The sequence below is a fragment of the Epinephelus lanceolatus genome, chromosome 16, assembly GCF_041903045.1.
Source record: "Epinephelus lanceolatus isolate andai-2023 chromosome 16, ASM4190304v1, whole genome shotgun sequence".
NCBI classification, from domain to species: Eukaryota; Metazoa; Chordata; class Actinopteri; order Perciformes; family Serranidae; genus Epinephelus; species Epinephelus lanceolatus.
The window spans coordinates 7,368,522-7,392,500 of record NC_135749.1 but is presented as its reverse complement, the minus strand read 5'-3'; the positions used below and the strand labels follow the sequence as shown (position 1 = coordinate 7,392,500).

Genomic DNA, 23,979 nt, shown 5'->3' with positions numbered 1-23,979 from the left:
GACATACGGTGGCCCGCTGGAGTCATTTACTCACACTCATTAATAAGTAATTAGTCTCTTTGGAGCTGCTGTACAGCACCACAGACCTGCTCTCATCACTGCTGAGTCATGAAACTTCCTGTAATGACGCACGCGCACACACACACACACACACACACACACACACACACAAAAACATATGTGCAGAGATAATGAGGTAGCAGTTTTTCTGACTTCCTGTGAATGAGTGCAGCTTAATGTCTCTTTGCATTGTGTGAGTGTGTGTGTGTCAGGTGTTGCCTTGTGCACACCAAATGACCACCTCCATTCATGCGTTGGTCTTATAGTGCAGCCAGAGGCCCTCTGACAGTCACCATGGAAATGGAAAGGCCCACCGGCTGCCGCACAACAAAACAGGCCACCCCAAGGTGACCAGGGTCACCCAGAGGGGCTTCTGGGAACAAAGGCTCGGCACGCGCTCGTTCAACAGCCATCGTTGAGTCACCACACACACACACACACAGGCTGTTATATCACAGATTGAAATGCTGCCTCTGAGTAAAGGCAGGAGGAGTTAGCTCTCTAATACATGACTGTGTGCCTAAACTGCACAGTTCACCTTAAAGTTCAGTGTTTATGTTGTGTGTGTGATGATGTTTGGTTTAAAACACACTTGAATGACTCCCTGGGCCCTTGTGTGTTGCAGGGGTGGGGAGAATAAGCAGTGCCCCCACGGGACGCCTGTCAGCTCACCTTTCACCCCTCCTCCAGAGGGAAATCAATCAATAAACCCGATCAATGACAAATCTATAACTCGCTGCCATGTTGTGACAGATATCCCTCGGACAACAAGCCTCTAGGTAGGACGGGCTGCTGTGGGCCGTGGACAGAAACAATGACAGGCTGAAGCAGTCTTTATCAAAGGAAGCTGTCCGTTAAAGGAATATGGCGAGATTTTATGGGGACTGATCTAAATATTAAGTAAAACAAAACACAATTCATGTTTTCTTTTGTTTACAGCTATGTGTGTGATATTTACAAAATTAAACAACTCTGAAAACAATCTGTGTCATCTACGAGTTGCTTTCAGCCCGTTAATCTCATTGTCCCACTGGTTAGATTTGTGGGAAAACACTGCTGTCCACCACAGGTTCACCCCTGACACGACCACAAGATGGCACCAATGTCAAAAACTGTTCTAATCCTGTCCTGTTGAGACCCTGTGTCCTCATATGAGGACATCACATTTTGGGTTTACTTGACCTCATTCTTCATTCTACTTACCTCAGACCTGTTGTCCTCATTCGTTGGCACTTTTTGTGCCATCTAGTGGTAGTAAGACCACAGTACACTAATCCATGTGAAAACAAGATGGCCGCCATCTCTGCCAAGTCAGTCTGTGGCCGATTCTGACACTAAAGGGGACAAAATCTGATCAAATGTTATGGTTGAAAGTTGTTTATTTGTGATTAATAATGTTTGTAGTTTGATATGGCAACAATTTTAGCAACAGTAACAAGATAAGACACTGTTAATTATAAAGTACTCATTTGAGGTCATTGGGACTTAATAATCATTGACAGTGTTGAATTTTTTATACTCCTACTGATCCCAAATAGTATGGAGAAATAAAAATATGCATACCAAACAAAAGTTGGGGTCTCAGGAGGCTATACAAAGTGACCTTAACCAAACACTTACACCAACAATATGTTCATCTCTCAATACTTTCTGACTGAAAGGAGGAAACATTTGTTGGGGGACTATTTTCAGCAGCAGATTAGTCCACATGTGGTGCTCTGGTGAGTCACTCAGTGCAACAGTGTGGCTCAGTGATGTGTTTTAATAGTTCATGGACAACATCAGGGCTCTATGGTACAATAGATTAAGATATAGCAGGCTTTGATAAACACATAATTCATTAATGGTTAAGGTCGTTTTGTGAGTTTTTGGCAACAATAAGAAAAATATAGAATACATCCAGCCTCTAACAGGAAGTTCCAAGGAGAGGGAATACTTTTTATACTTTTTAAAGGTGTTGTTTGAATGAAGGAGTGCCAGTAGAATCCATGTTTGGTGTTGGGTTGGACTGGTATTGTTAATAAGAGCACATGGTGACAGGGCTGTGTATAAAATGATGTGAATCAAAGTTTGGTGTCGGAGTTATGGGCTTTGATTGCTGTTGGGTTTGCCATCTAATTAGCACAGACACAATTAGCTGTACAGAAATTGTTGAAATCCAGAGGCAAACAACAGACAATGCTCCATCCATGTTTAACCTCATTAGTAGCCTCCGTCAATCAAAGGGTGGAGCAGTGTATGCAACAAAGTCTGTGTCAGCACCAGGGACAGCTCCACTGACAAAGCAAACGCTTCCTTTGTGACATTTGGGCAAAGTCATGGCTAACGTTTAAATATTTACGTTATAAATCAGACGCATTTGGGGAAGGTGCTGTTGTTGATACACGCCCAAGGCCACTGACATTCCTTTGAAAGATTTAGCTTGGTTATTGATCCATCACCAATTAGCAGCGCAAACCTTTGGGATATCACCCACTGTCATCACGTCAATCAGTGAGCTCCTCTCATTTTTATAACAAGATTTAAATGTATAAAAAGTACATCGTATATGCTGTAGTTCAGAGCTGCAGTGATTAATCGGTTTATCAGTTAGTTTTCAGCTTTTAAATTAATTGCAATCTAATTTGCTAATTGATCAATCGATTTGAGGCGATTTTTTTTAAGACAAAAAGAGTCAAAATTCTTTGATTCAAGCTTTTAAATGTGAATATTTTCTTGTTTCTGTCTTCCTTTGTGAGAGTAAACTGAATATCTTTGGGTTGTGGATGAAACACGACATTTGAGGATGTCATCTTGGGCTTTAGGAAACATTTTCTGTCACTTTATAGAGCAAACAACTCAAGAATTAACTGAGAAAATAATTCACAGATCAATCAACAATGAAAATAATCATTACTTACAGCCCTATTGTAGATACAGACCATGGATGGATCACTATACGGGCCTACAGGGCCCAAGGTGTCACGGACCCATTCTAACGGATTGACTGTGCCTGTTTATACATACATTATTGGCAACTTATTTCTACTATTTTTTCACTTTATGAAATAATGATTTGAAGTCAAAAATGATCTATTTGCCATGTGACATTTCTTAATGCAGGAGCATCCATGTCAAAGCAACACGGGGTCTCTCCTGTGTCATTTATTCTATCCTAAATACAGGGACACCATCTGCAGGTGACACATGGACATGCAGTCCTTCCAGAGATAATAATCTGCTCCCAAAGACTGTTGGAGGACAGTGTTGGAGGACAATGACCAGCCTCGGTGCACACAGCTACACCCACAAGCATGCAGGTAATGAATGCACTATTTTATCTTTTCCACTAGATGTCACCTTAAGCATGGTTTCTCTGAGACCACCCAGGACCACATTAATATCACACCATTCATGTGTCATCCAAAGGAGGATGTATGCACTGTGTACAAGAGCAAACACAGTAGCAGATGGAAACATTCTGTTAGACCACAACAAAAACACTTTCAGATTAAACGAGGTATCATTCATTTATTTATGATGTTAATTGCTGAGCAGAGCAGACACCATCAGGTAAGAATTCAATTTTGCAGCATTAACAGAGACTCCAGTTATGGATTTGAAACTCTTCAGGTCACAGAGAGTTATTGAAGTTCCCTTAAATTCACAGGAGCATCAGTGAGACAGAGGTATTAACGTTTTCAACAACAAAAAAAACAACAAGCCTGTATGAGGGGTGATTAGTGCTACAGTGCAGACGAAGGGTAACGGAAAGAAAAGCTGCATAAACAAAGAATAAATATTGGTAACACTGTTTTACACGATCTATAATTTCATCATACTTTTCTAAGTACTGAACTAACTATATTATTTGGGTCCTAATTAAAAGGGAAACAGAGACAAAGTTCTAAGATGTGCTGATTTGTATGCTTCCCTGTGGGCAAACTTTTCATTTCTGCAGGTTCAACAAACCTGCTGCAGTGACCAGAAGACCGGGGTACATCAAATAGAAGTGGATCAATTAAACACACCATCACAGTCTTTTATCTATAATTAGTAAAGTGACAAAAATCCCCTCCCGCCCACTGTCAGCACTCCTGGCAAATTTATTCAGTAACAACATTTCTGTTGTTTTAGTTGCTGTTTCTGTACTAAAACTTACGTTTAATACTATGACTCATTCAGCACGTGTATACATGAGTGCTGAGATCACTTTTCCTGTAGGACAACCTATTAATAGTTTCAAGCTCCAGAAAACTTTGTTAAAAACTATCCTGAAAAATATTTAGGATATTAGACCCATGAATTGAAAACCTGGTCTCATTTCCAGGGTATCAAATATGGCAGCCTGGTCAGTCACAGCATAGTAGAAAGAGTGAGAAAGTCCATGTAGGGGTGGTAGATGGGTCAAACATGCATGGGACTTTCACCCAGAAGACTGGTGTTTGTGTCGAAACCACAAGTCAACTTGAGTTTTTGGAGCCTATCCCAGCTGACATTTGGCGAGAGGTCGGGTTCACCCTGGACAGGTCACCAGACTATCACAGGGCTGACACATAGAGACAGAGAACCATTCACACTCACATTCACACCTACAAACAATTTAGAGTCACCAATTACCCTGCATGTCTTTGGACTGTGGGAGGAAGCCGGAGTACCTGGAGGAAACCCACGCTGACACAGAGAACATGCAAACTCTGAGGGAACTTTATTTTGAAAGAAACTGCAGCCTGTAATGAGGGAAAACTGACATATCCAAAACTAATGATAGGACAGTACCGGTGGTGGCTCAGGAGGTAGTGTGGGTGGTCCACCAATCAGTAGATGAGCAGTTCAATCCCCGGCTCCTGTCTGCATGTCAAAGTATTCAGGAGTACCACCATATTGTTCCAATGGCTGTTCCATCAGCATGTGAGTATATTAAAGCTGTGCAGCAGGTGGCATCTTGTACAATTGCCACCTGTGTGTGAAAGGCTGAATGTGACTTGTAGTGTAAACAGTACTTTGAGTGGTTATACAAGTGCAAGCATAGACCCGCTGACCAAGCTGCTGTATTGGGAGTGAAACCATGTTAAAAATGAAGCGATACCACACAATGACATGATTTAGCCATGTCAGTCTCGCCAGTCCATCATAGGCCACACAGAACTTCTTCATAGAGAGAAGAGATGAATCCCAGCTGATCCACCCAAGCTCCACCTCCTGCTCCTTGTGGCACTAACCACCCCTCATACACGTTTCTCCGATCGGGGTTAATCCCACCTCCCTCCTGCTCGCACCACAGAAACAAGTGCTCCATTCTAGCATGAACCTTCAGTAAAATCAGTGTTTCCGTAATGCAGGGCAGCTTCTAGCGACACAGCAGAGAGCTCTCCATCAGAAGCAGCTGTGATCCTTTGTGATGAAGATGGGATGACAGGAGGAGATGAGACGGTGGAACACGGAGGGACCCAGACTGGTTTGTGTCTTCAGTAGAGACATGGGGGAACTGTTGAGCGATGACATCGATTTTTCACTTTCCTCTGGAGGGGCAAAGGATGGAGAAAAATAAAACCCGACGTGCTCATCACTGCTGCGCGAACAGGAGGCGATTTGTTGAAGCATTATAGTGGCGGATGCCTCCAGGTCGTGATGATGGAAGTGAAATCAGATTGCTTTGGTTGTCGTGCGTTTAACAGGCTCGATTATGCGCCAGCCGCTGCAGTGACTGAAGCCTTTTTATTTCACCTGCTCGACGCCAGTTCATGCTGAAATACGATGACTGCATTGATGAGCTGTAGCTGGCACTGAGAAGACCCCGTGTTACTGTGTTTGTCTGCAGCACCACGGACAGCGACAATGACGCGGCTCCGCAGGAAAGCTCTGGTGGCACTCTTCCTCTTCACGCTCTTCATTTTCGGGGCCATGATGGGACTCAGGACGCTCAAGCCCAGCGATGGCTTCTCGGATCTGGCCCCTGGCATGGACTTCATCGGGGACAGATCCGACAGAAGGCGGCTGGATGTCAAAGACGTGGTGGTGTCGCCGGGCCAGTTCCACATGGGCAGCAGTGACACCAAGGTGGTTTTCACAAAATCGGACCGAGACTACAGCATATTTTATGATGTGCACATCTTCTACTACCTGTGGTATGGCTCTCCCAGCATGGACAACAAGTACATCCACTGGGATCATGTGCTGGTGCCACACTGGGACCCAAAGATCGCAGCCAGTCATGCCCAAGGAAGGCACACACCTCCGGATGATATTGCCTCAAGTTTTTACCCTGATCTGGGACCCTACAGCTCCAGGGACCCGACGGTGCTGGAGTCACACATGGCCCAGATAGAGGCGGCTGCAGCAGGTAACTCTAGGCTCTATATGTTTCCCTTGTTATGGTATGCAACAGTGCTAACACTCCTCCAGGGCCGTAGCAAGTCCCCCAACGCTCCCACCCCCATATCTTAAATAGCATAAATAAAGTTCCCCCAGGTCCTCAGACAAAAGCAGAACCAGAAAATCTTCATCTTGAATTTTAAAAGTTCTGCATGCAACACTCAGAGCATGAATATCGCAGCAAACCGATAGCAGAGGATAAAGTCACGCTGCCTATGTGCGTGCTCTAATCTGAGCTCCTCTGTGGTTTGTTGTGGTGAGCTCATCTGGCTACACCTGCATGTGTGTATCCCACTGGCTAGCCCATCGCTACCACTTTGCACTGCAGTCCCCTTACTGCTAACATCAGGGCGACATCATTGCGACAGGTAACACCCACCCTCTGGTTCCCCCAACACTGTTAGCTCTTTCCGTTGCTGTAGATTAGCACTGCTTATGGAGTTAGCACTATCACCTGCTAGCTGCCAGCCACCTCCATGTTGAGAACTGTGTGCAGACAACTCATAACTCAGCTGGAGTAATGGCATCCTGAGATGAGAATAAAGTCACGCTACCTGTGTGTGTTGTAATCCGAGCTTCTCTGTGGTTTGTTGGGGTCAGCCAGTCCAGCTGCATGTGCGTGTTAGTGCATGTATGCAGGCCACTGGCTAGCTCATCGCCGTCACTCTGCACTGCACTCACACGGTGTCGTTATGGAAGTGAAGCGCCGACCCTCTGGTTCCCCCCAGTTAACCCTGTTAGCTCTGTCAGCACAGTTGTTTAGCATTGCGATGTGATGTCAGAGTGACTTCCAAAGAATGTGAGGACCTAATTTACTTTTTAACGCAAACTTCCTGCATGTACCGCAGTCCTCCAATAAAAAAACATTAGCCGTCATTACATTCAAACTTCATGCCAGACTGTACTCAGAGCAGCCTTCTTCCCTATGCTGCGGTGTTGCAGGGGTGCTGGTGTTGTCCTGGTATCCTCCCGGGGTGGCGGACGACCATGGGGAGCCCACCGAGGACCTGGTTCCTGCTGTCATGGACGCCGCCCACAGGCACAGCATCAAGGTAACTGGTGAGACAACCGGTATGTTTTTTCCTTTCTGACGATTTACTGAATGAATGACGTAAATGTTAAAGCTGAGAGCAGCATATCTGTTTGTTTTTACGTGTGTGGAAATTATATTGTGCATATAAGATTTAAAACATATTATTTTTCAGGATTTTGGGGCTCCATCTATTGACCCCTGTTTCATTACTGTCTGTAATCCGTGTGTGTTTTGTGGAGCACTTTATACTCCAGCAGATCAAGGTTATGTAAAAGTGGATGGTGCAACTGTGCTGCCAGTCTAATCATCTGTCATCATCTGAAATATCAAAGTACATGTAACAGACAAATGCCCATATAAAGAGAAGCTCTCGACAGAGGCAAAAGTGAGTGAAATATTACAAAATTGAAGTTAGTTAAATCTTTGCGAATCAGGGGATTTTAATTCGAATTTTTGCATTTCCATCATAATTTAACGATGCAATACTTCTAGATGCGCATCTAAACAGGCTGATGGAAACATGGCTACTGTAAAGATGTGATTAGACGAGTATTGCTGCCCAGTGGTGCAATGGACGTGATGCGAAATATGCGATATACATTAATTAAGCAGCACAAATGAAGTAGGCTAAGTAGCACGATTTTGCGTTAGGCGCTTATTCGCGAGAGTTGAAAATGATAAAATTAAGCGACCAGTTAGCGCCAATCAACATAGCCAATCAACATTGAGATCCTCCGGGGACATATGTCCCTGAGAACGTACTGGCGGAAGTTCATTCATCAATTCAATAATCAATTAGCGAGTCAACACAAAATATTCTCGCATTCAAACTCGCATGTTTGGTGTGAACACATTACACCTATCCTTCCAAAATGGCCGCCTCGCTGTTGATGACAACACACTCTCATTTGCTATTCCAGAGTTAGCTTTGCCAAACAATGAACTTAACTGGCTCATGAGTTCTCACCTGACAACCGCTAAATAACCTGTTGTGTCCAACATTAGCTCGGCTTAATGTTAACCAGGGGTTCATGCTCGTCAGCCAGCTAATCTTTGTTGTAGTCTTTTAAAGCCAGCTAAGCTAACACTACCTAGCTCGTTAAGTCAAGGGTAGTAATAAGAAATACCATAAAAAGAAATACAGCATAACATTATAATACTGATATAAAGACATTATAAGCAGGTGCAGTGTGATGGAAATGGTCCTGTTTATTTCCTGGGCTCAAAATTTAAAGGAAGCCAATTTGATTTATAATGTGGAATCCTGCTAAAAACAAGTTATGCGCGGTCGACATTTTGACAGTCCAAGATGGCCGTCATAGAGACTTTTGGTTTTGAGGTTTGTCACACTTGAAACTTTCCAAAAATGTACAGTTTTATACCCAGCCAAGTTTTTTAAACAAATGCAATCAGGACATTGTGAACCTGACTATAGTGTGACGGACCCTTAAAATTCTTTCCACTTGAGAAAAAGTGCGTCATGCCCTTTATGTAGAGCACAGCATGTCTTGCAGCTGCATTGCATTATGGTCCTCTGAGGCTCCTGACAGTGAAGAAATGGTTACCTACCCATGGGGCCCCGGTGGCATCTTCAGTTTCAAAGCTCTGACCTCAAAACCTGACATTTACAGTGACACAGAGGTTGCAGAGAGATTAAAATGTTCTGCTTTCAGACTGGCTGAGCCAATCGCTTTTAAAAGCTGGAGTGCTTTAGGGTAGATTGTCTCTTTAAATGCACCAGTCCATCTCACAAAGTCATATCTACTCCAGCACTGAGGGGGTCAGATACAATAAAGCCAAAAGATGCTGAAGGTGCTTGAGACAGCAATGGCAAAACAAGCCGAGCTCAGACTGTAGATTCAGCATTAAGAGGACAGAAGAGCTTTCCCCCAGTCGACTTTCGTGCTCCTTATATGGAAGTCTTAGACTGAGAACTGGGTCTCTCTGTGTGTCTCAGTCAGACTTACACAACAGTGTGTATCGCACAGCTGACCTGAGGGCTAATGCTCCAGTGTTTCAGTGCACCAGAGCTGCCACTGACAAAATACAGGCTGAAGTCTGTGTTTGTGAGCAGTCATGTGTGTGTGTCCGTGTGTGCGCTTTCTTCACAAATGTCATGTGTGTGTGTGCCCTGCGTGTCATTTGATATAATGCTCATGACACAGAAGGAGTTTCTCTGTCAATATTCTCAAGCAAAATGACGTGTGAAGAGGGATCGTTGTGCCAAATTCCCTCTGAAGCAAACCACTGGTGTCGCAGATATCAGTGGAGGCTGACACATGTGACAGACAGGAGGACAGAGGCTGATCTATAATCCCCTGCAGCGCTCTGTCCTCGCTAATTAAGCATAGATTGACCCTGTTTGTCCAGTGAAATGTTAATTACATGTAAATTAAAACTTTAGTAGAGCAGAAAAGTGTCATGTGCTAATGACAAAAACCTCTTATTATAACAAGGATGCTTGTTTTAATGAGTAATGCATTCTCTTAATAACAGCTGTGTGAGGACACAGATGAGAAAATTTTAATGAACCAATCAAGCAAAAAGTTGCACCAGTCATTGCTTTTATATCAACAGTGAGTCAAATGACTTGAGAGGTGATGTTTTTAGTGACAAACCCACTGAGAATTATCACTCAACTCTGCATTTAAAAGTGTCTGTTGGCTCATTGATTTATTTTCAGGTCCACAAATTACTGTATTGGTTCAGTTTCGTTCAGTTTAAGCTACAACATGCAGCTGTTTGCACTGAAAAAGCACTCTGATACACTGCATGATGTGATTTTGCCAAGTGGGACGTGCTCCTGTGCTTCTTCTGAGCTAGTTTCCCAAACTGAAGGTATTACAATTGAACAAAATCCACGTTAACACTGAACAAAATCCTTATGAGCTGCTGCAGGGTTAGCGAGTTAGCTTGCTATGTTGGTAGGCTGTAAAAATGTGTCAATAGCAGGTATTTGCAAGTGAAAATTTTATCCTTAATCTGTGTTAGTTAACAATAATCTAACCTATTGGCAAGCTTACACGTTAGCATAGCCTACCTACTTCGCAAGCTAACTTGCTAAAATTTTAGCCTATTGGCAAGTTTACTCGTTAGCATAGCCAACAAGCTAACTCGCTAGTCCCACAGTGGCGTATAAGGATTTTGTTTAAGTGTACTAACTTCATTTGGAAAACTAGCTCAGAAGACGCTCAAAGGAATTTTGAAAAAAGCGCAGGTGAAGCACACTGATGATGTCAGAGAGCTGTGATTGGTTGATCGTAATGTTGGTCCAGGAACGCAATGTGGGATGTTGATCCACTTGGTAAAATCACATCGTACCTGATACACTCACTGTACACTACCTGCCCAACACCGAAGGCAAAAAGATGATGTTAGCAACTAGCTGTTGAACGTAACGGAGCATTTAGCAGCTGAGCAGACAGATATTTTTTCTCAAGAGTGGAGACCAAAACAGAGCTAAAAGAGTTTAAATCGGAACTACATCCAGTGGCGCCCCAAGAAATTTTACATAGGGGTGACCTGATGGGGCCACTGAAAATCTTTGGATGTCAAGTATTAGGCGTTTTTTTTGTTCTTTAAATCAACTGGTTGTCCGTGTACATTTATTGTAAGAAGCAAAACATTTCCTGGGAACAAGCCTTCGCAAGTTTAGGGGAGGACACAACCGCATCTGGATATACATATTAACTGGATGTTTTCCCTTTATCCTTTATGGTTGTCTTGTTCCTGCGTACTCTCTTCCGTGATGTGTCTGATAATCATACATGGATGATATGTATTGCTGTGTGCTTCTGTGTAATTAACTCCTGACTATGTTGAATTTAGACGTCAAGATCCCTCTTCCGTGTGTGTGTTTGTTTTGGGTCGAGATTTTTGTTGGGGTTTGTATGTTCATGTTGACATACATTATCATCAATAAAATTAATATTTAAAAAAGTATAGGGGAGACTCATGGGTACTCATAGAGACCATTTTTATTCAGATACTTTGAGGTGAGAGTTTTAAGGACCTCTTTGAAAATGGCCATGCCAGTTGTTCCCTCACCAAAATTTAACCCAACTCTGAAGCAATATTTAGCCCCTTTCCAAATAGCTAAAATGACACGGGTGGTGCCAGTGGCCTCGGTCACTGCGTACTTTCATCAGGTGACCAGAAACATGATTCGATGACATGATTACTAATGTTGCTCTGACTCTGCTGGATGTGTAAACCAGTTTTTCAAATGTGTGGCCTAAAACAAAATCTTGAACGCAGCTTTAAAGAGATTAAACACGATATAGGTGGGGAATTCTGTCAGTTGAAACTGGAGTTATATCCTCTCCTAGTTTGAAAACATAAATTGATACCAAGCATGTAGAGGCAGTCAGTGCAAATGCCACATTTTCATATCAAACTGTAATTTTTAGTTCCTGACTCCATACACCTCACACAGCAACCATTTTGCGCCGCTCCCTCCCTCCACACCCCCACTGTGATGTTTTGAAAGTGTGTAGGAGGCTGAAGGGCAGCGTATGGTAACTCTTTAAAGCATCTTGCTGTGATTATAAACACACATTATGACAACTTATAGTTATAATGAGAAAACGTTCCCGTCATTACAAAGAGTATGAATTTATTGAACCAACATCAATATTACAGATTAGATGGAGGTATGGATGTGTTATGTGCAGTTCAGGACACATCGTATATCATTTCAGATCACTCTGGGAACACTTTCTGTTGCCTCGCACAGACTCATTTTCCCTTCATGATGGTGTTTTGCATTCTGCACTTTTGAATTTATCATCTCAGTTTACATAATTAGCTGATTTAATGTAGCAAACACCAACGTGATGATGTAACATCGCTCCAGGTTAGTGTTTGTCATCATCTGAAGAAAAGCCAAACATTGTTGAGAACTGTTCAGGAGGCGTGTTGGTTGTGGCGACGTCTACACACCTGAGGCTTGGGATGTAAATACGAGAGTCTGTTGGCGTCACACAGCGTGAGGGGATCTGAGCAAACAAAGCACTTTTCATCTGTCCACGGTTTATTCAGCCAAACAGGAACAGATTGAGGAGCGTCTTACCTCGCTGGCCTTTCATGATTTCCAACCAGTCGAGACAGCTGACAAGCCCGAGCCCGGGCGCCAAACACCACCGCGTTACCATGGAAACTGTTTAGGAAGACCTTGCAGCCTCTTTTGAAAGATGGAGTGGGCGTTGAGCGCTCAGTGTTTGTGGCTCGACAGCTCTGTCAGTGCTTTACTGTTTGCCGCTGAGCTGCAGTAGATCCTTTTTTCCCCCCTTTGTGACTGAAGCAAACAAGACTGCCATAGTTTTTCCTGAATGACAGAGGGCATCAATCACACAGCTCTCAGCTCCTGCCAAAAAAAATGATACAGTGTTCTCTGTCAAATCATACTCATACCTCCAGTTTGGGGGATTTTTTAATTTAGTCCTTCTAAAAAAATCTCTGCTGCATATGCACTAAAATCCCTCTGGATCACATACAAATCTAAAAACATCTGTGCACATATGCTTTTAAGTTTGAATCATCACTGAGAGGAAGCTAAAAAGGGTCTCTGAGACGCTTGGGTCAGTGGAATAGATACCATCCTGTTTCACCTGAGTGTGCTGACAGATGAGACGACAATACGGGACAAGCCTGTGGGGATGGTGAGCATCTGCTTCTCTTGTTCTCTCCTCCTCCATCTCCTCCTCCTCTTCCCTCTCAGCTCCATTTTCAAGAAATCCTCAGCATCCTGCAGGCTAAAGTTAGCTTCTGTCTGCCATTCTGTCTCCTCCTATCTTCATACCAGAGGAAAAGGACACAGTTAGCCTGCCTGCCTTTGTCTTTGATGACTGATGGCTGTCAGACCAGCATGCCTCTCCAGCGGGGAATTATTTTTGTACCATTTGTCAGGGAAACACGAGTGTAGTTATATCTGAGCACATGCAGTCGATCTGTACGAATACAGTTTTAACCCAATCTCACGAATAAATGCTGGTATTGTACATTCCTGCAAATCATGGATACATTACATTTGTTTCATCAACACTGTGGTAAATGTGTGGTTAAAAACCACTTGGTTATGGTTAAGAAGAAATCATGTGTTGGCTTAAAATACCCACTTTTGATGGGTCCATGTCATTGGTCCGACAGCCCATTGGTCCGACATCCCATTAGTCTGACGGTCCGTGGTGCTGAACGGCTCCCGGTGGGCGTATTTCTGCCTTGATGGTGCGCCGCGACCGGCTCTGGGTCAGCTGGGAAAGGCTTGAGGCGAAGCAGGCTCACAGCTTATGTGTTTGTCACTTTCTTTTTCATTTTAACCCACACCATGATCTTTTCCTGACCCTAACCAAGTGGTTTTTGTGCCTAAACCTAACCAGACCTTAACCACAGGGCATCATGATGATTTCAGAACGGACTTCGGAACAATGGGTTTAATACGGTCGGAACAATGGGATGTCGGACCAATGGGCAGTTCCCCTTTTGATGGCTCTATCACGGCTGGAAACACAGCAGCAGGTCACAAAAAATCACCCATCTTTGGCCAAGAAGCTGCTGGAAACACACCAATTTCTCAGTATAAAACAACCACATTTAATTGCATTAACCCCGGTGGAAACACAGCGACAGGTTGCTAAAAAACACCCATGCTCAGCTAAAAAGCCGCTGAAAAAACAGCAGTGTCTTGGTATGATACAACCACTTTTCATGGCACTATACCCAACAGAAACACAGTGCTAGAAAACACCCACATTTGATTAAAAAAAATGTCTTAGTAAAAAGCAACTGCTTCTAGTAACACTATCCCCAATGGAAACATAGTGACATTTTGGTTAAAAAAAACAACCGCTTTTTGTGGCACTATCTCCTGTAGAAACATAGTGACGGGTTGCTAAAAAAACCCTGCATTTTGCTGTAAACACAGTGACACAGACTTAGTAAAAAACAACTGCTCTATATGCCACTATACCGACAGGAAATGCATGTCTTGGGGAAAAATAACCACATTTTGTGCCACTATGCTTACAGGAAACAGCTTTCATGGCAGTTGATGGAAAAACAGAAATGTTATAGTAAAAAACAACCACTGTTGGTGGCACTGTCCTGGCTGGAAACACAGTGATGTGTCACTAAAAAACGTCCACATTTGGCTAAAAGGTTGCTGAAAATACAGCAATGTCTTGGTAAAAAACAACCACTTCTCTAGAAGAAAATGCAGCTATGTCTTGGTAACGCTATCCCGGCTTGAAACAAAGTGACATCTTGGTAAAAAACAACCGCTTTGTATACAACTGTCCTGGTAGGAATTGCAGCGATGCAGCAAAAATGCTTTTTGTGGCACTGTCTCAAGTGAAAACACTTGGTGGCACTATTCTTGAAGAAAAAATAATCACTTTTTGTGAAACTATCCTGGCTGGAAACACAGTGAGGGATCGCTAAAAAACATCTACATGTGGCTAAGAAGTTGCTGGAAATACAGCAATGTCTCAGTAAAAAATAACCACTTTTTGTGTTTCCATTCTAGAAGGAAATGCAGCAATGTCTTGGTAGAAAGCAACTGTTTTTTGTAGCACTATCCCGGCTTGAAACATAGTAAAAAACAACCACTTTTGGTGGCACTATCCTCACAGAAAATGCAGAGATCTCTGGGTATAAAACAAGTGCTTTTTGTGGCACTGTCCTTAGTTGAAAAATAGTGATGGGCCACTAAAAAACACCCATGTTTTGACTTAAAAGCTGCTGGAAACACAGTGATGTCTCTGTAAAAGACAACCGCTTGTTTTGCTACTGTCCTGGCAGGAAAAGCAGCAATGTCTTGAAATAAAACAACACTCTCCTGACAGGAAACACAGCAATTTCTTGGTATAAAACAACCGCTTTTTGTCTCACTATCCCAGGTGGAAACACAGTGACGGGCCCCTAAAAAACACCCACATTTGGCTGGAAACACAGTGATGCCTTAGGAAAAAACAACTGCTTTTTGTGGCACTATCCTGTGAACCACATTTGGCTAAAAAGCTGCTATCCCCGCTGGAAACCCCACAGCAATGACTCTCTAAAACACAACCGGTTTTGTCATTTGTTGGTCTGGAACAGTGGTCTGCAGCTTGTCAGACATCTCACCTTGGTGTCAGACCATCTACTGTCCCCTCCACCATGTTCTTTGTCACTTTAGAAATGTTGATATGACCCGTATAAAACATACAACTGCAACGTATCCATGGTTTGTAGGATTATACAATGCCAACATTCTCTTCTGCCAACTGGGTTCAGCGTTTTTGACCACGAGTTGTGCTGTAGAGAAATGTTTAATGAGCTCTGCAGTGTTTTCAGTGTTTACCGTCATGCTGACATTAGACCTCAGGGCTGAAACACAGCCTTAATCCTTCAGTAATACTCATCTAAAGAGGAACAGTTCCCAATAAAAGGTCAAATGAGTCAGTCCTGCAGTGCTCACACACCACTGAGCAGCAAGAAAAATGTTTCATAAAAGCATAGAGAGGTTTTCTTTTTTCACTGCAGGTACCCTCTGTACATAAATAGAATAGAAGTCACTGCAGAGAGGCTATTAAAGCTTTTCAGACATTTCCTCTGTCAATCATCAAGAGGCACACACACACATACATAACTTCTTTGTAGGTGCTGGCCAACAATTATCAGCACAAAAGCACCAGCACACTGCTTTTAAATGTGCTCTCGTACTTTTTTATACTCAGTGACACCCTGTTACAAGACAGCACATGGAATGTAAAAACTTCTCTCATTCTGTGTCTGTTTCAGTTGAGACTTGACTTGATGGTGACATGACCTTCACTCAGCACTTTGTACCTTAAATGATGAGGTCACATACTGTAGCATCCACTGTGCAAACCTCTTATAGTAACATGAATTGTTAGCCTTTAGTGGGTAGGGAACAGTGATATCGAACAAGGTGAAATGTATATGACATCATGTGGAGGGTTATCCATAGCGTATTGATCATGTTTCCAATAAAAGACAACAGACGGTTTAAGCTCTTATTTCCTGTTGTCATCATAAAGTTGTTATTCTGAGCTGCAGAATCAGGAATGAAGGAATCTTTGCTCTGTGAAAACGCTGCTGTAATCGTTGTGTATTTACCGTGTCAAGCAATCAACCAAAGTGGACCCATGGAAAACCTGGAACAGCTTGAAAAATGGTTGGGAGTGAGGTACTGCCCCAAGGCGAGGAAGTTCAAGTATCACGAGTGAGGGTAGAATGGCGCGTGAGATGGATCGGCAGTTTGGTGCAGCGTCTGCAGTGATCCTGGACCAAGCTGAGCCAGAAGGTGAAGATTTCAATTTACTGGTCCATACGTCCCAACCCTCACCTATGGTCATGAGATCTGGGTAGTGACCGAAAGAATGAGATTGTGGATACAAGTGGCCAAAATTAGTTTCCTCCATAGGGTGTTTGGGCTCAGCCTTAGAGATAGGGGGAGGAGCTCGGAGTAGAGCCGCTGCTCCTTTGTGTTGAAAGGAGTCAGTTGAGGTGGTTCGAGCATCTGATCAGAATGTCTCCTGGGCTCCTCCAGTTAGAGGTGTTCCAGGCTCTCCCACTGGAGGTGGGAGGCCCTGGGGCAGACCCAGAACACACTGGAGGGATTACGTATCTCATCTGGCCTGGGAACACCTCAGGCGGAGGAGGTGGAGCTGGAGCTGGAGGAGCTGGAAAGTGTTGCTGGGAATCTGCAGTTTGGTGCAGTGATGCCGGACCATCATGATGAAGAGAGAGCTGAGCCAGAGGGCAAAGCTTTCGATTTACTGTCCATCTACGTCCCAACCCTCACCTATGGTCATGAGCTCTGGGTAATGACTGAAAGAATGAAAATGAGTTTCCTCCGTGGGGTGGTTGGGCTCAGCCTCAGTGTTAGGTTAAGGAGATCGGACATCCAGAGGGAGCTCGGAGTAGAGTTGCTGCTCCTTTGTGTCGAAAGGAGTCAGTTGAGGTGGTTCGAGCATCTGATCAGAATGTCTCCTGGGCTCCTCCAGTTAGAGGTGTTCCAGGCACTCCCACTGGTAGGAGGCCCTGGGGCAGACCCAGAACACACTGGAGGGATTACGTATCTCATCTGGCCTGGGAACACCTCAGGGTCCCCCAGGAGGAGCTGGAAAGTGTTGCTGGGAATCTGCAGTTTGGTGCAGTGATGCCGGACCATCATGATGAAGAGAGAGCTGAGCCAGAGGGCAAAGCTTTCGATTTACTGTCCATCTACGTCCCAACCCTCACCTATGGTCATGAGCTCTGGGTAACGACTGAAAGAATGAAAGTGAGTTTCCTCTGTGGGGTGGTTGGGCTCAGCCTCAGTGTTAGGTTAAGGAGATCGGACATCCGGAGGGTGCTCGGAGTAGAGCCACTGCTCCTTCATGTCGAAAGGGGTCAGTTGAGGTGGTTCGGGCATCTGATCAGGATCTTCCTTGGCGCCTCCAGTTAGAGGTGTTCTGGGCACGTCCCACTGGTAGGAGGCCCTGGGGCAGACCCAGAACATGCTGGAGGGATTATATATCTCATCTGGCCTGGAAACACCTCAGGGTCCACCAGGAGGAGCTGGAAAGCGTTGCTGGGGAGAGGGACGTCTGGAATACTTTGCTCAGCCTGCCGGATAAGCGGTTGATGGTTGGATGGTCTTTATTACTGGTCACTTTATTATAAAGTCAGTACTACAGCATGAATGATTCCAGTGATCTGATAGGTCAGTTGGCAGGCTCTTGACAGATTTGATCCTCAGAAGTTAACTTGCTCTGAGGCCAAAAGACATCCCAAATAAATGATTAAAAAACATAACATGATTACAAAAAGGAGAACAAATGAAGAGGACTCTAAGGGTGTGTTATGTCACTGTCAGCTGTGAATGTGATGACTTAAGTCTGTCCCTGTTCCTTAGGAAATATTATTTTGGCCTCTGAACACGTCCTGGCTGCTTTGTGTTTAAGTGTCTCTGGAGCTTCGATGGTTTTAGCGCCTCATTTGACAGGATTTCACCACATTCAACACACTGTGCTCTTGGCTCAGCATCACTGCCTGCTTTATGAATTCAAATGTAATGTATTCAGGGTCACACTTCTTCACCACACACTTTGGAGCTTTTACTGGCACCGGATTGTCTCCCACATGACTCTTTTGTTTCAAAAACAGATCTATTTAGTGTCACCACATGCCAGGCAACGTTAGCCAGCTAACAGTGGCAGCATACGTTCATCTCTAAGTGATAATGTACTGTGATTGGCCTGGTGATTTTAAACATAACTGGTCATTGAAATTATGATGGGTATCGAATGAAGTAGGAAAAAAAGCACTGAATGAAGTACTGAATTGACCCTTCACTAAGTCCTGGCCACAGACTGGCCAATCATAACGTTGCATCAGGCCGGCTCAGACCAGGGTCCGACAACAACACAGCTGTGCTCCATTGACTCTAATGCAGTTGTTTCAGATTTCCTTCATTGTCAGGCTGGTTTTGTGGATTTGGAGCTAAATGTTGTGCCTGGGACACGTTGTGTATTAATGATACTCGTTACCTGGAGAGGTTGGAAAAAGATATACGTTTCTTCCCTGTTCCAAAACCAAAATCAAACCCTGTAAAGTGTAGGGTTAGCTAGCTAGCTACTGAAGACATAGCCTACTGAATGTATACACATGCTGCTTTTGCTTTGTAATTAGTGATGTGACATTCGCGAACAAGCCGAGTCTTTGAACCGGCTCTTTGAAGTGAACGAGTGAACCGGCTCTTCATAGCGAACGAGCCAGTTCCTGATTTCTTTGTTTTTTGCTTTAATTTACTCTGTATCCATTAATTTCAGATTATTTGATCTGGAACAAGTTGAGAGAGACTAGTGAGGGAGAAAGACAGTGCAGCCACTCACTTGTTCACTTCAAAGAGCCAGTTCAAAGACTTGGCTCATTCGTGAATGTTCATTTTTCCAAAAATATGATAATATGTGCAGTTAGTTACAGTGTGGGCTCCATGGTTATTCCAACAGCTTGTCAATTGGAACCAGTATCACTTTAAGGGTATTGGTACTGGTACTGGTATCATAATTTCTTAAACGGTACCCAGCCCGACTTTAATTAGAGCAGCTCCTCATTAAAACACTCCAGAGTCGGCACAGAGTGACATGTCAATCACGGCTGTGATTCACAGGCAGCATAGCCGAAAGTAAGCGAGGTCAGACCAATTAAACGTTGTTTTTCCATCAAAACGGATAATAGGCTGGAATAATGAACCGCAGGATGCACAGTTTGAAATTCACTGCATAACCCCTTATTTTTCAGGGTTTTGTGTAATTATGTTTTGATGATGTTTTTTTTAACGTCTGTGTTCAAATGTGTTTTACACAGGTGGCCTTTCACATACAGCCATACAAGGGACGGACGGACCAGAGCATGCATGACAACATCAAATACATCATTGACAAGTGAGTTGTTTTTATTTCTGTGCGAGATTTGTTTCCCTTCCAAAGGGTGGAGCTCTGCTTTTCGTATCTGAAGCCTGATAAGAGACGATGAGGAACAGGTTGTTAAATATAGATGTCTCCCCTGTGATCTTGCTGCAGCAGATCGGCAGGTAGATTTTCCTCTGACTTTGACCAGTCTGAATGTGTGCCAGAGACAACCTGACTCTTTGTCTGTCTCATAACATTTCATGATATTCAGCTTTTCCCATAAATGAAGCAACGTGTAAAATATGCTCGCTTTAATAGAGAGACGTGGGGAGAGGCTGTGAGGCTAATCAGATAGTGTTTCGTCTAATACAATATTCAATAGCAGTCTAATAAAAGAAGAAGCTCATGATCTCACACTGTGGTGAGGAGCAAGAATAAGGCGTCTCAGCGATGCCGTGTTTATAATGATACCAGACTGGAGTAAAATCAAAGCTCAGCCTCGAGAGTCTCGAGTCAAATCCGATTTCTGGACTTTTTGTTGCTGCCAACATTTTCAGAAACCCACTGAGCCGACCATCTGTATAAAATGAAACAAAAATGGAAAGACAGAAAAAGAGATGCATAAATATTTTCTGAATGTCTGACACAACCTGTGAAATCTAAGCTGTATTAAAGGCACTACATGTAGCATCATTACATTTGAAACATGAGGTGTATTTGCAATGAAACAAAACCACTGCTAACAGGATCAGTTGTCTTGGCCTTTAGCCTGGCTAACCCACTGACTCTGGGTCACACTGAGGCACATGACAGTTTGACTTTATGTCTAGCCTTTCACATGTAGCTCATTAGCTTAAAGGGGTAGTTCACCCCAAAATCAAAAATCAATCCAGATAGTTTTGGTGTTAGTTGCAGAGTGTTGGAGAAATCAGCTGTAGAGATGTCTGTCTTCTCTCCAATATAATGGAACTAGATGGCACTCAGCTTGTGGTGCTCGAAGCGCCAAAAAATACATTTGAAAAACTCAACAGCAAAGTCTCTATCCAGAAATCATGACCTGGTTACTCAAGATAATCCACAGACCTTGTTGTGAGCTGTTCCATGTAGGTTTCTTTCTACCAAACTACACCTGCAAACCATATCACTACGCACAAAAAAGTAATGATGTCCCTCTCGGCTGAGCTGTAGCCTTAGTTAGCTCAGTGGTGCTAGGTGAGCTACAGTAGCAGTAGTTACAAAACCAAACCAAAGCCCTAAAGAGAGAGAAACCGTTTGTCACGTCACCAGAAACACAACTTCAAATGCATGCTTATGTTGCTCTGTGTCTACGGATGATGCTGTGTTAGTGCCACAATCCCCACTGGATACACTAGCCCTTTTTAGATAGGAATTGTGCAAATTTGCAGGAAAGTCCAATCAGTCTTTTTTCAGCATTGGCAGTATAAAAACAAACTTAGGGAGTGCAGCAAAATGCCGCCTGCCTACTTTTGTTTATACCGAATGCGCCTTTTTCGGGGCAATGGGGGGCGTGAGCAAGTAACAAAACGTGTAGCTCAGAGTGTGACGTAAACAGTGACGTGGGAGGGAAGCCGCGGCTGGTCAGTCCTTCGGCGATTCTCTCTTAAGTCAGCCCGTCCTTCACCGTTCCCGTCATCTGACGGTTAATGGCCTCTTCGCTTGCGAGGGCAAGGAGGGCGCGCAATTCCTTGTCTCCCCAGTTGCTCATCTTTACAGTGTCTGTCAGGTTTGTGTTTCCCTCTTGCTACTAGCTGCTCACTAATTCCTGCTATCAGCTGCTTCCTGTTTATCCACCGCCTCTGTAAACTGCAATTTGGGGCACTATCCCCATTGTACACACAGCAACAGGTTGCTAAAAAACACTCACATTTGTTGGCTGAAAAGGTGCTAGCAATGCAGCGATAGCTTGCTAAAGAACAACTGGTTTAGTTGTTTGTTGGTCTTGAACCACTGTCTGCAGCTTGGCAGGTATCTCGCCTTGGTGACATGCCACCCACCATCCCCTTCACCTTCAGATGACAAGTCAGCTCATATACTATGAAGGAAGAAAATCTTAAGTTTCCTGACTACTAACTTACTTGTAGTTCTCTCCCCAAGTAGCATTAAAGCCCTTGTGTGTGGGATTTGAACATGTCTAACTTTCTGACTCTGGCCCCCCTAGTGGTGGTGAAACAGTGAACAGAGGCAAACTGAAGCCACTATGTACAGAATTTGAACATTTCCCCCCAGTGGTGTTTACCAAAATGTGGACAGTGATGCACACTGCAACCATTGTAATCACAAAAACTCTACCTATACATAGTAGATATGCTTAGTAAAAATGCTTTTCCATGCATGTTGTCACAACTTGATCTCTTGTTTCTCTCAGGTATGGAAAGCATGGCGCCTTCTACAGATTCAGGTCCAGCACAGGGCAAGTCCTGCCTCTGTTTTATGTCTATGACTCCTACCTGATACCACCAGAGTCCTGGGCGGAGCTTCTGACAACTAAAGGTTCCCACAGCATCAGAGGCACGCCTTACGACGGCGTCTTCGTCGCCCTCATTGTGGAAGAGCGCCACAAACATGACATCCTAGCTAGCGGCTTTGATGGCATATATACCTACTTTGCCTCCAACGGCTTCTCCTTTGGCTCCTCCCACCAGAACTGGAAAGCCATCAAGGCCTTCTGTGATGCAAGCAACCTGCTGTTTATTCCCAGTGTTGGGCCGGGGTATGTGGACACAGCTGTGCGGCCATGGAACAACCATAACACCAGGAACAGGGTTAACGGACGTTACTACGACACATCTTTGCAGGCGGCTTTGTCTGTCAGACCAGAAATCGTCACCATTACTTCTTTTAACCAATGGCATGAAGGCACGCAGATAGAGAGGGCTGTACCTAAGAAAACAGTGACCCGTTTGTACCTTGACTACCAACCCAACAAGCCAGAGCACTACTTGGAGCTTACACGCCAGTGGGCTGAGAACTTTAACAAGGAGAAGGACAAGTGGCTGATGTGAACGTGGCTTTGTTTCCCTGGTAGATGCCCTGAGCATGACCAGACATCCCACTGTTAAAGACAATCCGTTTATGTTCATCCACCTTCCTGTTTTTCTGATGAGATTTTCTCTAAATGTTCGTTCGATCCTTACTGTTTTTAATCACTAACATTTTTTTGTACAGGTTAATAATGTCACTGATATGTTGAAGCTACAAGAACACAATGATGGACAGATCATTTCCTGATAACGGCTCTGTTTGGTGTCTGTTTGCGATATGAAGAAAGTGCGTCTATGTACAGTAACTCTGCTCTGTAGGGTCCTTTTCTTATTTTCTTATGATCAAAGGCTGTTCTTTCCTGTATTTCTTTGGAGACAAATTAAAACTTGTGTTTACTGTTGGTGAATCAGTGTTGTCACCGCCCAAGAAAATGAACATCCAAGAATGAGTTAGAAGCGATCAAAGAAGTCTGCACGGTTGCAGGAATGTGGTATTCCAGTCAATGACAGACAGAGTCTAGTTTCGAAGTGGCATTTGTTTGTAAATGGCAAAATAATTAGTGTGTGCAGAATACAAAAGATGAGGCAGAAGTAGAAGCTGCTGAAAGCTACTCCAGCTGGTCTAAATGATTGGTGTGCTGAGGTTCTGAATCACAGCTCCTTTGTCACATTGTCACATTTCAGTCCACATGGTGCAATTAAAAACCATTCAGGATTTAAAAAGTGACACAGACTCTCAAGTACGTTATTGAACAGTCATTTGTACAAGGCAGAAGAATTCAGCAGCAGAGTAAATCAAACTCTACTTTAAAGGATAATTCTGCTGTATTACAACTTGGGTCTTGTTTTATAGTTTTAGCAATCATTGCTTTTAAGTTCTCTAATGTTGCTCTCACAGAAGCTGAGGTCTGGGAACACAGTGTAGTTGCTACAACTAAAGCCCCGTTTCCACCGAGCAGTACGATTCAGTTCAGGTTGGTACACTGTTTTCCTGTTTCCACTGTGAAAAGTTGTGGATGGTACCAATGGAACCCATCCCTTTAGTTTTTATATGACATACACTTTTAGTAATGAGTGGATCTTTAGGCATTTATATATATTAATTTCAGCCAGGTTATGTGAACTGCATATA

The 23,979-nt window shown here is 43.7% G+C and overlaps 1 protein-coding gene across 1 annotated transcript; it reads left to right on the top strand.

Moving 5' to 3' along the window:
• Nucleotides 1-5,321: 5,321 nt before the first annotated feature.
• On the top strand, nucleotides 5,322-23,254 carry maneal (mannosidase endo-alpha like). The gene is made up of 4 exons (XM_033638049.2): nucleotides 5,322-6,382; nucleotides 7,357-7,466; nucleotides 19,802-19,878; nucleotides 22,232-23,254. Exons 1-4 carry the CDS (start codon nucleotides 5,878-5,880, stop codon nucleotides 22,866-22,868), a joined length of 1,329 nt encoding a protein of 442 aa, XP_033493940.1. The 5' UTR covers nucleotides 5,322-5,877; the 3' UTR covers nucleotides 22,869-23,254.
• Nucleotides 23,255-23,979: the final 725 nt, after the last annotated feature.

Bases quoted from the DNA above. Each gene is read 5' to 3' on its own strand.
- maneal (XM_033638049.2), top strand. From the start codon at position 5,878: ATGACGCGGCTCCGCAGGAAAGCTCTGGTGGCACTCTTCCTCTTCACG. The intron at 7,467-19,801 runs GTAACTGGTGAG...TGTTTTACACAG, and splicing joins CCCACAGGCACAGCATCAAG to GTGGCCTTTCACATACAGCC. The intron at 19,879-22,231 runs GTGAGTTGTTTT...TGTTTCTCTCAG, and splicing joins ATCAAATACATCATTGACAA to GTATGGAAAGCATGGCGCCT.